This window comes from Bos javanicus, chromosome 16 (assembly GCF_032452875.1).
Source record: "Bos javanicus breed banteng chromosome 16, ARS-OSU_banteng_1.0, whole genome shotgun sequence".
In the NCBI taxonomy this organism is placed as follows: domain Eukaryota; kingdom Metazoa; phylum Chordata; class Mammalia; order Artiodactyla; family Bovidae; genus Bos; species Bos javanicus.
Window position 1 is genome coordinate 40,098,209 of NC_083883.1, and position 12,365 is coordinate 40,110,573.

At 41.7% G+C, this 12,365-nt stretch overlaps 1 protein-coding gene across 12 annotated transcripts in view; it reads left to right on the forward strand.

The window, feature by feature from the left end:
- DNM3 (dynamin 3) overlaps positions 1–12,365 on the forward strand; it is a 643,632-nt gene that overhangs the window by 114,212 nt on the left and 517,055 nt on the right. For all 12 annotated transcript variants that reach the window (XM_061382632.1, XM_061382633.1, XM_061382635.1 and 9 more), the window contains exon 2: positions 6,364–6,437. In XM_061382632.1, coding sequence (XP_061238616.1) covers positions 6,364–6,437 — 74 coding nt within the window. The remainder of the gene's footprint in view (positions 1–6,363; positions 6,438–12,365) is intronic.

Consider the following 12,365-nt stretch of genomic DNA (forward strand, 5'->3'; position numbering starts at 1 on the left):
TATGTACTTAGATGTTTTTAAAAAGGCAAAATGGTATCTGAGGAGGCCTAACAAATAGCTGAGAAAATAAGAGAAGGTAAAGGCAAAGGCTATTGGTTTTTCCAGTGGTCATGTATGGATGTGAGAGTTGGACTATAAAGAAAGCTGAGTGCCAAAAAATTCATGCTTTTGAACTGTGGTGTTGGAGAAGACTCTTGAGAGTCCCTTGGACTGCAAGGAGATCCAACCAGTCCATTCTGAAGGAGATCAGCCCTGGGATTTATTTGGAAGGAATGATGCTAAAGCTGAAACTCCAGTACTTTGGCCACCTGATGCGAAGAGTTGACTCATTGGAAAAGACTCTGATGTTGGGAGGGATTGGGGGCAGGAGGAGAAGGGGACGACAGAGGATGAGATGGTTGGACGACATCACCAACTCGATGGACATGGGTTTGGGTGGACTCTGGGAGTTGGTGATGGACAGGGAGCCTTGGCGTGCTGTGGTTCATGGAGTCGCAGCGGACATGACTGAGCAACTGAACTAAAGGCAAAGGAGAAAAGGAAAGATATACCCATTTGAATACAGAGTTCCAAAGAATAGCAAGGAGAGATAAGAAAGCCTTTCTTAATGATCAGTGCAAAGAAATAGAGGAAAACAACAGAATGGAAAGACTAGAGATCTCTTCAAGAAAATTACGGAAAACAAAGGGAACATTTCATGCAAAGATGGACACAATAAAGAACAGAAATGATATGGATCTAACAGAAGCAGAAGATGTTAAGAAGAGGTGGAAGAATGCACAGAAGAACTGTACAAAAAAGATCTTCATGACTCAAATAACCACGATGGTGTGATCACTTACCTAGAGCCAGACATCCTGGAATGGGAAGTCAAGGGGGCATCACTTAGGAAGCATCACTATGAACAAAGTTAGTGGAGGTGATGGAATTCCAGTTGAGCTATTTCAAATCCTAAAAGATGACGCTGTGAAAGTGCTGCACTCAACATGCCAGCAAATTTGGAAAACTCAGCAGTGGCCACAGGACTGGAAAACGTCAGTTTTCATTCCAATCCTGAAGAAGGGCAATGCCAAAGAATGTTCAAACTACTGCACAATTGCACTCATCTCACATGCTAGTAAAATAATGCTCAAAATTCTCCAAGACAGGCTTCTGCAGTACGTGAACCATGAACTTGTAGATGTTCAAGCTGGATTTAGAAAAGGCAGAGGAACCAGAGATCAAATTGTCAACATCTGCTGGGTCATCAGAAAAGCAAGAGAGTTCCAGAAAAACATCTACTTTTGCTTTGTTGACTATGCCAAAGCCTTCGACTGTATGGATCACAACAAACTAGAAAATTCTTAAAGAGATGGGCATACCAGACCATCTGACCTGCCTCCTGAGAAATCTGTATGCAGCTCAAGAAGCAACAGTTAGAACTGGACGTGGAACAACAGACTGGTTCCAAATAGGGAAAGGAGAACGTCAAAGCTGTGTATTGTCACCCTGCTTACTTAACTTATGCACAAAGTACATTGTATGAAATGCCAGGCTGGATGACCCACAAGCTAGAATTAAGATTGCGGGGAGAAATATCAATAACCTCAGATACGCGGGTGACACCACGCTTATGACAGAAAGCGATGAAGAACTAAAGAGCCTCTTGATGAAAGTGAAAGAGGAGACTGAAAAAGTTTCCTTAAAACTCAATATTCAGCAAACTAAAATCATGGCAACTGGTCCTATCACTTCATGGCAAATAGATGGGGAAACAGTGGCAGACTTTATTTTTGGGGGCTCCAAAATCACTGCAGATGGTGACTGCAGCTGTGAAATTAAAAGACACTTCCTCTTTGGAAGAAAATCTATGCCCAACCTAGTTCAGTTCACTTCAGTCTCTCAGTCATGTCTGACTCTTTGTGAACCCATGAACTGCAGTATGGCAGGCCTCCCTGTCCATCACCAACTCCCGGAGTCCACCCTAACCCAATGTCCATCGAGTCAGTGATGCCATCCAACCATCTCATCCTTTGTTGTCCCTTTCTCCTCCTGTCCTCAATCTTTCCCAGCATCAGGGTCTTTTCCAATGAGTCAGCTCTTCGCATCAGGTGGCCAGAGTATCGGAGTTTCAGCTTCAATATCAGTCCTTCCAATGAACACCCAGGATTGATCACCTTTAGGATGGACTGGTTGGATCTCCTTGCAGTCCAAGGGACTCTCAAGAGTCTTCTCCAACACCACAGTTCAAAAGCATCAATTCTTCAGCGCTCAGCTTTCTTTATAGTCCAACTTTCACATCCATACATAGCTACTGGAAAAACCATAGCCTTGAGTAGACGAACCCTTGTTGACAAAATAATGTCTCTGATTTTTAATATGCTGTCTAAGTTGGTCATAACTTTCCTTCCAAGGAGTAAGCGACCAACCTAGACAGCATATTCAAAAGCAGAGACATTACTTTGCCAACAAAGGTCCATCTAGTCAAAGCTGTGGTTTTTCCAGTAGCCATGTATGGATGTGAGAGTTGGACTATAAAGAAAGCTGAGCACCGAAGAATTGATGCTTTTGAACTGTGGTGTTGGAGAAGACTCTTGCGAGTCCCTTGGACTGCAGGGAGATCCAACCAGTCCATCCTAAAGGAGATCAGTCCTGAATGTTCATTGGAAGGACGATGCTGAAGCTGAAACTCCGCAGAGATTCGGACATGACTTAGTGACTGAACTGAACTGACTGAAATGTTTTTAAAACAATGTTAGTCTCTCATTTCTGAACTCTAATGTATTTTATCTGGTCTCTTCTAAATGGTTTCCTATGTGCATGCATGTCTCTTCCTATTAGATTTCATACACCTAAGTACAGACCCATGGCCACAGCATCTCTCTAGGAGTTCTTAGTTTTTCAGTGAATTTTTTGATAATAAATAATATTATTTATTCTGGTAGAATTTTTTTAAAGAGTAAAACACATCTGTAATTTCACTATTCTCTACTTTAGTCACATCAGTGACATTCCAAATGAAACTTAGCCTTTGGAGTCAAGGAGTAAATTCATTAACCTACCTAAGAGGCTGTTAGAATTTACACTAGTGCTTGCAAAATAAATTCGTTGTAAGTGGAGGAAATTTTGCTCAATTTTATCCCTGTAATGCCCTGTTTTAAAGTATCAGTGGAGCTAAAGCCTTGGGTTTTGCAGTCTTCTCACTGACCTTTACTGGTTGTAGAAGCTGTTGTTTACTGAAATCCCATCTGTGTTGAGGCTGTGTTCTGCCAAATTTCCTACAAAACTGATAGTAGTTCCAGGCCATTCAGTTCAGTTCAGTCACTCAGTCGTGTCCGACTCTTTGCGACCCCATCGACTACAGCACGCCAGGCCTCCCTGTCCCTCACCACTCCCGGAGTTTACTCAAGCTCATGTCTGTCAAGTTGGTGATGCTATCCAGCTATCTTATCCTCTGTTGTCCCCTTCTCCTCCTGCCTTCAATATTTCCCAGCATCAGGGTCTTTTCAAATCAGTCAGTTATTCTCATCAGGTGGCCAAAGTATTGGAGGTTCAGCCTCAGCATCAGTCCTTCCAATGAACATTCAAGACTGATCTCCTTTAGGATGGACTGTTTTGATCTCTTTGCAGTCCAAGGGACCCTCAAGAGTCATCTCCAACACCACAGTTCAAAACCATCAATTCTTCAGCACTCAGCTTTCTTTATAGTTCAACTCTCATATCCATACATGACTACTGGAAAAACCACAGCTTTGACTAGATGGACCTCTGTTGGCAAAGTAATGTCTCTGCTTTTGAATATGCTGTCTAGGTTGGTCATAGCTTTTCTTCCAAGGAGCAAGTGTCTTTTAATTTCATGGCTGCAGTCACCATTTGTAGTGATTATGGAGCCCCTCAAAATAAAGTCTGTCACTGTTTCCACTGTTTCCCCATCTATTTGCCATAAAGTGATGGGATCAGATGCCATGATCTTAGTTTGCTGAATGTTGAGTTTTAAGTCAACTTTTTCAGTCTCCTCTTTCACTTTCATCAAGAGGCTCCTTAGTTCTTCTTTGCTTTCTGCCATAAGGGTGGTGCCATCTGCATATCTGAGGTTATTGATATTTCCCCTGGCAATCTTGATTCCAGTTTGTACTTCATCCAGTCCAGCGTTTCTCATGATGTACTCTGCATATAAATTAAATAAACAGGGTGACAATGTACAGCTTTGATGTACTTCTTTCCTTATTTGGAACCAGTCTGTTGTTCCATGTCCAGTTCTAACTCTTGGTTCCTGACCTGCATACAGATTTCTCAGGAGGCAGGTCAGGTGGTCTGGTAGTCCCATCTCTTTAAGAATTTTCTACAGTTTGTTGTGATCCACACAGTCAAAGGCTTTGGCATAGTCAATAAAGCAGAAATAGATGTTTTTCTGGAACTCTCTCTCTTTTTCGATGATCCAGTTGATGCTGGCAATTTGATTTCTGGTTCCTCTGCCTTTTCTAAATCCAGCTTGAACATCTGGAAGTTCACGGTTCATGTACTGTTGAAGCCTGGCTTGGAGAATTTTTAGCATTACTTTAAGCATGTGAGATGAGTGCAATTGTGCGTTAGTTTGAGCATTCTTTGGCATTGCCTTTCTTCGGGATTGGAATGAAAACTGACATTTTCCAGTCCTGTGGCCATTGCTGAGTTTTCCCAATTTGCTGGCATATTGAGTGCAGCACTTTCACAGCATCATCTTTTATGAATTGAAATAGCTCAACTGGAATTTCATCACCTCCACTAGCTTTGTTCATAGTGATGCTTGGTAAGGCCCACTTGACTTCCCATTCCAGGATGTCTGGCTCTAGGTGAGTGATCAGACCATTGTGATTATCTGGGTCGTGAAGATCTTTTTTGTATATTTCTTCTGTGTATTCTTGCCACCTTTTCTTAATATCTTCTGCTTCCTTTAGGTCCCTACCATTTCTGCCCTTTATTGTGCCCATCTTTGCATGAAATGTTACCTTGGTATGTCTAATTTTCTTGAAGAGATTCCACGCTGTTATTACCCACTAGATGGTTCAGGAACATTTCCTATTGCGAGGCCAGTGGTTCTCCAACCATGGTGAACATCAGTCCCCTGGTGCTTGTTAAAGAGTCTCGATGCTGCTTCTTCTCCCGATGGATCCTGGGTGTCTGTGGTCAAAATACTTTCTGGTGGTCCTGGAGCTACTTTTTGGGAACCATTGCCATTGGGTCTTAAGTTTATTTTGAATGGAATTTTGTGATTTTTAAAATTATGACTCTTCTAAAAGTTGTGAAGCATTCTAAGTGTGTTTAAAATCAGTGTTATAGATACGTTTATGAATTCTCTTTAAAATTGCAGAATCTGTACTGAGTTATGTGCCATTGTAGATGTAATTATAAAATACTTTCTTTGCTGTAGTTTTATTGATCTAGTGCATATTAGCATGCCATTTTAAAGAAAATGTTTATTTGAAAAAAATCTCCTTTTTAATAAGCTCCTATCAGGAATGAAAACAACAAAAAAATCAAATTGCAGTATTTTTTCTGCTGTTACTTCTTACATACCCAACATTTATCTCTACTTAGTCCATCCTAAAGGAGATTAGTCCTGGGTGTTCATTGAAAGGACTGATGTTGAAGGTGGAACTCCAATACTTTGGCCACCTGATGCAAAGAGCTGACTCATTTGAGAAGACCCTGATGCTGGAAAAGATTGAGGGCAGGAGGAGAAGGGGACGACAGAGGATGAGATGGTTGGATGGCATCACCGACTCAATGGACATGGGTTTGGGTAGACTCTGGCAGTTGGTGATAGATAGGGAGGCTTGGTGTGTTGCAGTTCATGGGGTTGCAAAGAGTCGGACATGACTGAGCAACTGAACTGAACTGAATCCCATATTTTGTGTGACTGTATTTGGGGAGAAATTTTATGTATTTGGAAGATACAGTTTAATGTGCCTTTATGACCTCTTAAAATGGACAGTATTTGATGGTGTGAGTATTAGTCTTGAAGGTGGATGAAGCAATGAATTTTTTAATTACCAAAGAGTTTAATGATCCACTTCCACATCAGATGTTTTTCTAAATGTATGTTCTCTGAAAATAAAAAATAATTGACAATACACAGTAGTCTAAGGCAAATTTTTATTAATTAATTCCAGCTAAATGAGTGAATTACATATTCCAGTGAGGTCATTATAATAATGCATGTGTGTTAATATTCAGTATAAGGACCCTTACCCAGTCCTCCTTTTTTGTTTTGCAAATACCTCTTTTATAAGTTGGATCTTGCATTGAAAGGTTGAAAATCATGGATCTTGATTTGTAATTTGATCAGTGATGAGAATTCCTTTAAATGCCTTAATCTGTTCTTTCTTTTTCTTTTTTTCTTAGGGACTTTCTCCCTCGAGGGTCAGGCATTGTAACTAGAAGGCCTCTAGTGCTGCAGCTGATTACTTCCAAAGCAGGTAACGGAAAAGGATATTTGCTACATGGATGACTGTATCTGTGGTACCTGTTTTCTCATTGCTGGGTTTTGGGTCGTAGCAGCAGAAATGTTTTGGTGATCATTAGCTGCTGATATGTTTCTCTAAAACACTTCCTTTTTCATTGATTTTTAAATTCTTTTTATTACATTTATTCTCATTGTAATATATCTGTAATTTTACAGTGTGGCATAACTTCTAATACCCCTTTGGTATGCTTCCTTCCTGCGCCTATGTGTGTGTGTGTGTCTGGGAATTTTTTTTTTTAAAGTAATTTAATATCCATCTGAGGTTAAGACATAGACACAGGATCCAGGTTGGACATTTATAGTCAGCCAGCCACCTCTTTGCATTTTCTGAGTCAAGAGATAGGCGAGCTCCAGGATGGAAATTCACAATTAGCCAGCTTTCTCTTTGCAATTCCTAAGACAAGAGATAGGTAGACTCCAGTTGAGGAATTTACACCAGCCTTCTTGCCTGGAAAATCCCATGGATGGAGGAGCCTGGTGGGCCGCAGTCCATGGGGTCGCTAAGAGTCGGACATGACTGAGTGACTTCACTTTCACTTTTCACTTTCATGCATTGGAGAAAGAAATGGCAACCCACTCCAGTGTTCTTGCCTGGAGAATCCCAGGGATGGGGCAGCCTCATGGGCTGCCATCTATGGGGTCACACAGAGTCGGACACGACTGAAGTGACTTAGCAGCAGCATCCCATTTGCTCTCGAAAATGGATATAACTGCAGAAACAAGGTAAATAGCCAGTCTTTGTCTCTTGTTAACACCTCAAGGGAATAATCATGGCAAAGACAAAGAGAGGCAAAGACCCTTCTGAGAAAAAAGATAAGGGAGTTCAGTTCAGCTCAGTTCCTCAGTTGCTCAGCCATGTCCGACTCTTTGCAACCCCATGGACTGCAGCATGCCAGGCTTCCCTGTCCATCACCAACTCCTGGAGTTTGCTCAAACTCATGTCCATGGAGTCGGCAATGCCATCCAACCGTCTGATCCTCTGTTGTCCCCTTCTCCTCATGCCTTCAATTTTCCAGCATCAAAGTCTTTTCCAATGAGTCAGTTCTTTGCATCACGTGGCCAAAGTATTGGAGCTTCAGCTTCAGCATCAGACCTTCCAATGAATATTCAGGACTGATTTCCTTTAGGATTGAATGGTTGGATCTCCTTGCAGTCCAAGGGACTCTCAAGAGTTTTCTCCAACACCACAGTTCAAAAGCATCAATTCCTCGGCACTCAGCTTTTTTTATAGTTCAACTCTCACATCCATACATGACTACAGGAAAAATCATAGCTTTGACTAGATGGACCTTTGTTGGCAAAGTAATGTCTCTGTTTTTTAATATGCTTTCTTGGATGGTCATAGCTTTTCATCCAAGGAGCAAGCATCTTTTTATACATGGCTTCAGTTACCATCTGCAGTGATTTTTGAACCCCAAGAAATAAAGTCTATCATTGTTTCCATTGTTTTCCCATCTATTTTCCATGAAGTGATGGGGCCCGATGCCATGATCTTAGTTTTCTGAATGTTGAGTTTTAAGCCAGCTTTTTCCACTCTCCTCTTTAATCAGGAGGCTCTTCTTTCTGCCATAAGGGTGGTATCATCTGCATATCTGAGATATGCATGCAGATATCATGCGGCATTTCGCATGATGTACTCTGCATATAAGTTAAATAATCAGGGTGACAAGATAAGGGAGACATTACACATTTGCACAAAGTCTCCCCGAAATAAGTCAGAGGATAATTCCAGGCTATAATGAGTCTTGCTTCTCTCAGAAGCCTTCACTTTGAGATTCATCTTGACTGAGGAGTGTGTGTGCACCCCAGGGGAGTGTCCCAGGTTATGTCACATGTGGTAAAAGAAACCAGATAAGTGGCCTAATGAAGACAAAGACCTGGAAAAACTGCCTTATAGAAATGACTAACAGCCTATTTACTGTGCTCCTCCTCAGCAGGGGGGTCTCCCACACCGTTTCGCTAGATGTGCGTCTCTGCCTTGCCTCTATCTCAACTAAACAAACTGTTTTTCTATGTGCTCCCCCACTTGTTGTGCTGTGTCTCTAATAATAAACGTTTTACCTGCATTTACAGTTTCTGCCTCTGTGATAAATGCATTTTTCACTGGGGGCAAAGATATAGGGAAAAACGGCTTATAGCTGCTAGCCCTTGCTGGTTTGGTGGCTAGGATTCCTGGTTTTCATACAGGCTACCCAGGTTCAATTCCTGGGCAGGGAACTAAGATCTCGCTTCATGCCACTCTTCCAAAGAATAGCAAGGAGAGGTAAGGCCTTCCTCAGTGATCAAGGCAAAGAAATGGAGGAAAACAACATAATGGGAAAGACTAGAGATCTCTTCAAGAAACTTAGAGATACCAAGGGAACATTTCATGCAAAGATGGGCACAATAAAGGACAGAAATGGTAGACCTAACAGAAGCAGAAGATATTAAAAAGAGGTGGCAAGAATACACAGAAGAAATATACAAAAAAGATCTTCATGACCCAGATAACCATAATGGTGTGATCACTTACCTAAAGCCAGACATCCTGGAATGGGAAGTCAAGTGGGCATCACTTAGGAACCATCACTATGAACAAAGCTAGTGGAGGTAATGGAATTCCAGTTGAGGTATTCCAAATCCTAAAAGATGATGCTGTGAAAGTGCTGCACTCAATATGCCAGCAAATTTGGAAAACTCAGCAGTGGCCACAGGACTGGAAAAGGTCAGTTTTCATTCCAATCCTGAAGAAGGGCAATGCCAAAGAATGCTCAAACTACCGTACAATTGCACTCATCTCACATGCTAGTAAAATCATGCTCAAAATTCTCCAAGCCAGGTTTCAACAGTACATGAACGGTGAACTTCCAGATGTTCAAGCTGGATTTAGAAAAAGCAGAGGAACCAGAGATCAAATTGCCAACATCTGCTGGATCATCAAAAAAGCAAGAGAGTTCCAGAAAAACATATACTTTTGCTTTATTGACTATGCCAAAGCCTTTCTATGGATCACAACAAACTGTAGAAAATTCTTAAAGGGATGCCTGACCTGCCTCCTGAGAAACCTGTATGCAGGTCAGGAAGCAACAGTTAGAACTAGACATGGAACAACAGACTGGTTCCAAATAGGGAAAGGAGTACATCAAGGCTGTATATTGTCACCCTGCTTATTTAGCTTTTATGCAGAGTACATCATGTGAAATGCCAGACTGGATGAAGCACAAGCTGTGATCAAGATTGCCTGGAGAAATATCAATAACCTAGATATGCAGATGACACCACCTTTATGGCAGAAAGTGAAGAAGAACTAAAGATCCTCTTGATGAAAGTGAAAGAGGAGAGTGAAAAAGTTGGCTTAAAGTCCAACATTCAGAAAACTAAGATCATGGCATCCAGTCCCATCACTTCATGGCAAATAGATGGGGAAACAGTGGAAAGAGTAACAGATTTTATTTCTTGGGATTCCAAAATCACTGCAGATGGTGACTGCAGACTTGAAATTAAAAGACGTTGCTCCTTGGAAGAAAAGCTATGACCAACCTAGATAGCATATTAAAAAGCAGCGACATTACTTTGCCAACAAAGGTCTGTCTAGTCAAAGCTGTGGTTTTTCCAGTAGTCATGTATGGATGTGAGAGTTGGACTATAAAGAAAGCTGAGCACAGAAGAATTGATGGTTTTGAACTGTGGTGTTGGAGAAGACTCTTTAGAGCCTCTTAGACTGCAAGGAGATCCAACCAGTCTATTCTAAAGGAAATCAGTCCTGAATATTCATTGGAAGGACAATGCTGAAGCTGAAACTTCAATACTTTGGCCAGCTGATGCAAAGAACTGACTCACTGAAAAAGACCCTGATGCTGAGAAAATTTGAAGCTGTGAGTAGAAGGGAATGACAGAGTATGAGATGGTTGGATGGCATTACCGACTCATGTTGATGAGTCTGAGTAAGCTCTGGGAGTTGTTGATGGACAGGGTAGCCTGGCGTGCTGCAGTCCATGGGGTCACAGAGAGTTGGACACGACTGAGCAAGTGAACTGAACGTATTCATGCCAGTGTTTTCTGCTGCCTTGCCAAGATCACATTGAATATGCATGTTGTTGACTGGAAAAAAAAAAAAAAAACATGCACACGCAACCTAACAGTTGAACGCTGTCTTTGTGTGTGAGTGGGATGAAAAAGAATTTCCAAACTTGAGGCAGAATGAGGGGAGAATAAAATTTATTAGAGTGGGAGACAGTTAGAACAGCAGGCCAGCTCAAGGGAGAACCGACCCCTTTCATGGGGTATTAGCCAGTTTTTATAGCCCGAGGACAGAAAAAATTCCTACCGGAAGGTTGGCATTTGGTGATTGGTTAGGTTGCTATAAGATGGGTAATAGGGTGAGTATTTTACCCAATATATAGGGTCAGGTAACTGCTGGTTTAGATTCTGAGGCTCATGGCAACAGTTTCTATGGTGCTGGAAGTTCCAGAGATTTTTGTTCTGTGACCTTGGTACAGGGCTCCCCACACATATGACCTTGGTGTAGAGCTCCACAAGAGTTATTATTTTTTTGGTGGGAATTTTTGCTATTTCAAGCTCAAGAGACAGCATTTCAAGTATCCCTGAGATAACTACTCCAACAAGGAAAGGGGGAAGCTATGATACATAGGAAGTTTGCAACAAAGGGAAGGTAGAAGGAACAAAGACTACTGTTAATAAAAGGAAACTAGATATCTCAAGTTTAAGGAATTTAGGGCTTTTCTATGTATGGGAAGATCTGGGCTCAGTGAAATCATTTCTTTGACATGCACCTCAGCTATCTGGGGTGAATATCCTGTGTTTTCACATCCTGAGTTTCCTCAGGGCTCATCTGTTCACCCTCTGGTGGTAGCTGCCAATCGCTGATGACTGTGACATCCTTTGTTTACTGATATGGCACACAATATTCCATTTATCAATATGCATGGTGTGTGTGTTATTCTATCCCTGGATTGGGAAGATCCCCTGGAGGAGGGCATGGCAACTCACTCCAGTATTCTTGCCCGGAGAATGCCCATGGACAGAGGAGCCTGGGGGGCTACAGTCCAGTGGGTCACAGAGTTGGACATGACTGAGTGACTAAGTACATACATACAACACAGGTATATTTGTATCTATATTTATATCTATATATGAATTTGTATCTAACGTACTGTTTTGCCCCTCTCAACACCATAATAATTTGATAGGCAAATGAGCTTTGTTTTAATCTTTTGTTTCTCTGTAACCAATGATGGAAAGTTATGACCAGCCTAGATAGCATATTAAAAAGCAGAGACATTACTTTGCCAACAAAGGTCTGTCTAGTCAAGGCTATGGTTTTTCCAGTGGTCATGTATGGATGTGAGAGTTGGACTGTGAAGAAAGCTGAGTGCCGAAGAATTGATGCTTTTGAATTGTGGTGTTGGAGAAGACTCTTGAGAGTCCTTTGGACTGCAAGGAGGTACAATTAGTCCATCCTAAAGGAGATCAGTCCTGGGTGTTCTTTGGAAGGACTGATAACTAAAGCTGAAACTCCAATACTTTGGCCACTTGATGCGGAGAGTTGACTCACTGGAAAAGACTCTGATGCTGGGAGGGATTGAGGGCAGAAAGAGAAGGGGACGACAGAGGATGAGATGGCTGGATGGCATCACCAACTTGATGGACATGAGTTTGGGTGAACTCTGGGAGTTGGTGATGGACAGGGAGGGCTGGTGTGCTGCGGTTCACGGAGTCCCAAAGAGTCAGACATGACTGAGTGACTGAACTGAACTAAACCAATGATGTGGAATTTTTTTTGTGTGTGTATTTATTTGGTATTTGTATTTCTTCTTTTGTGAATTGGCTATTTTTATCTTTCTCCATTTCTTTTTTGAGGATTTTGCTACTTTTCCCAGCA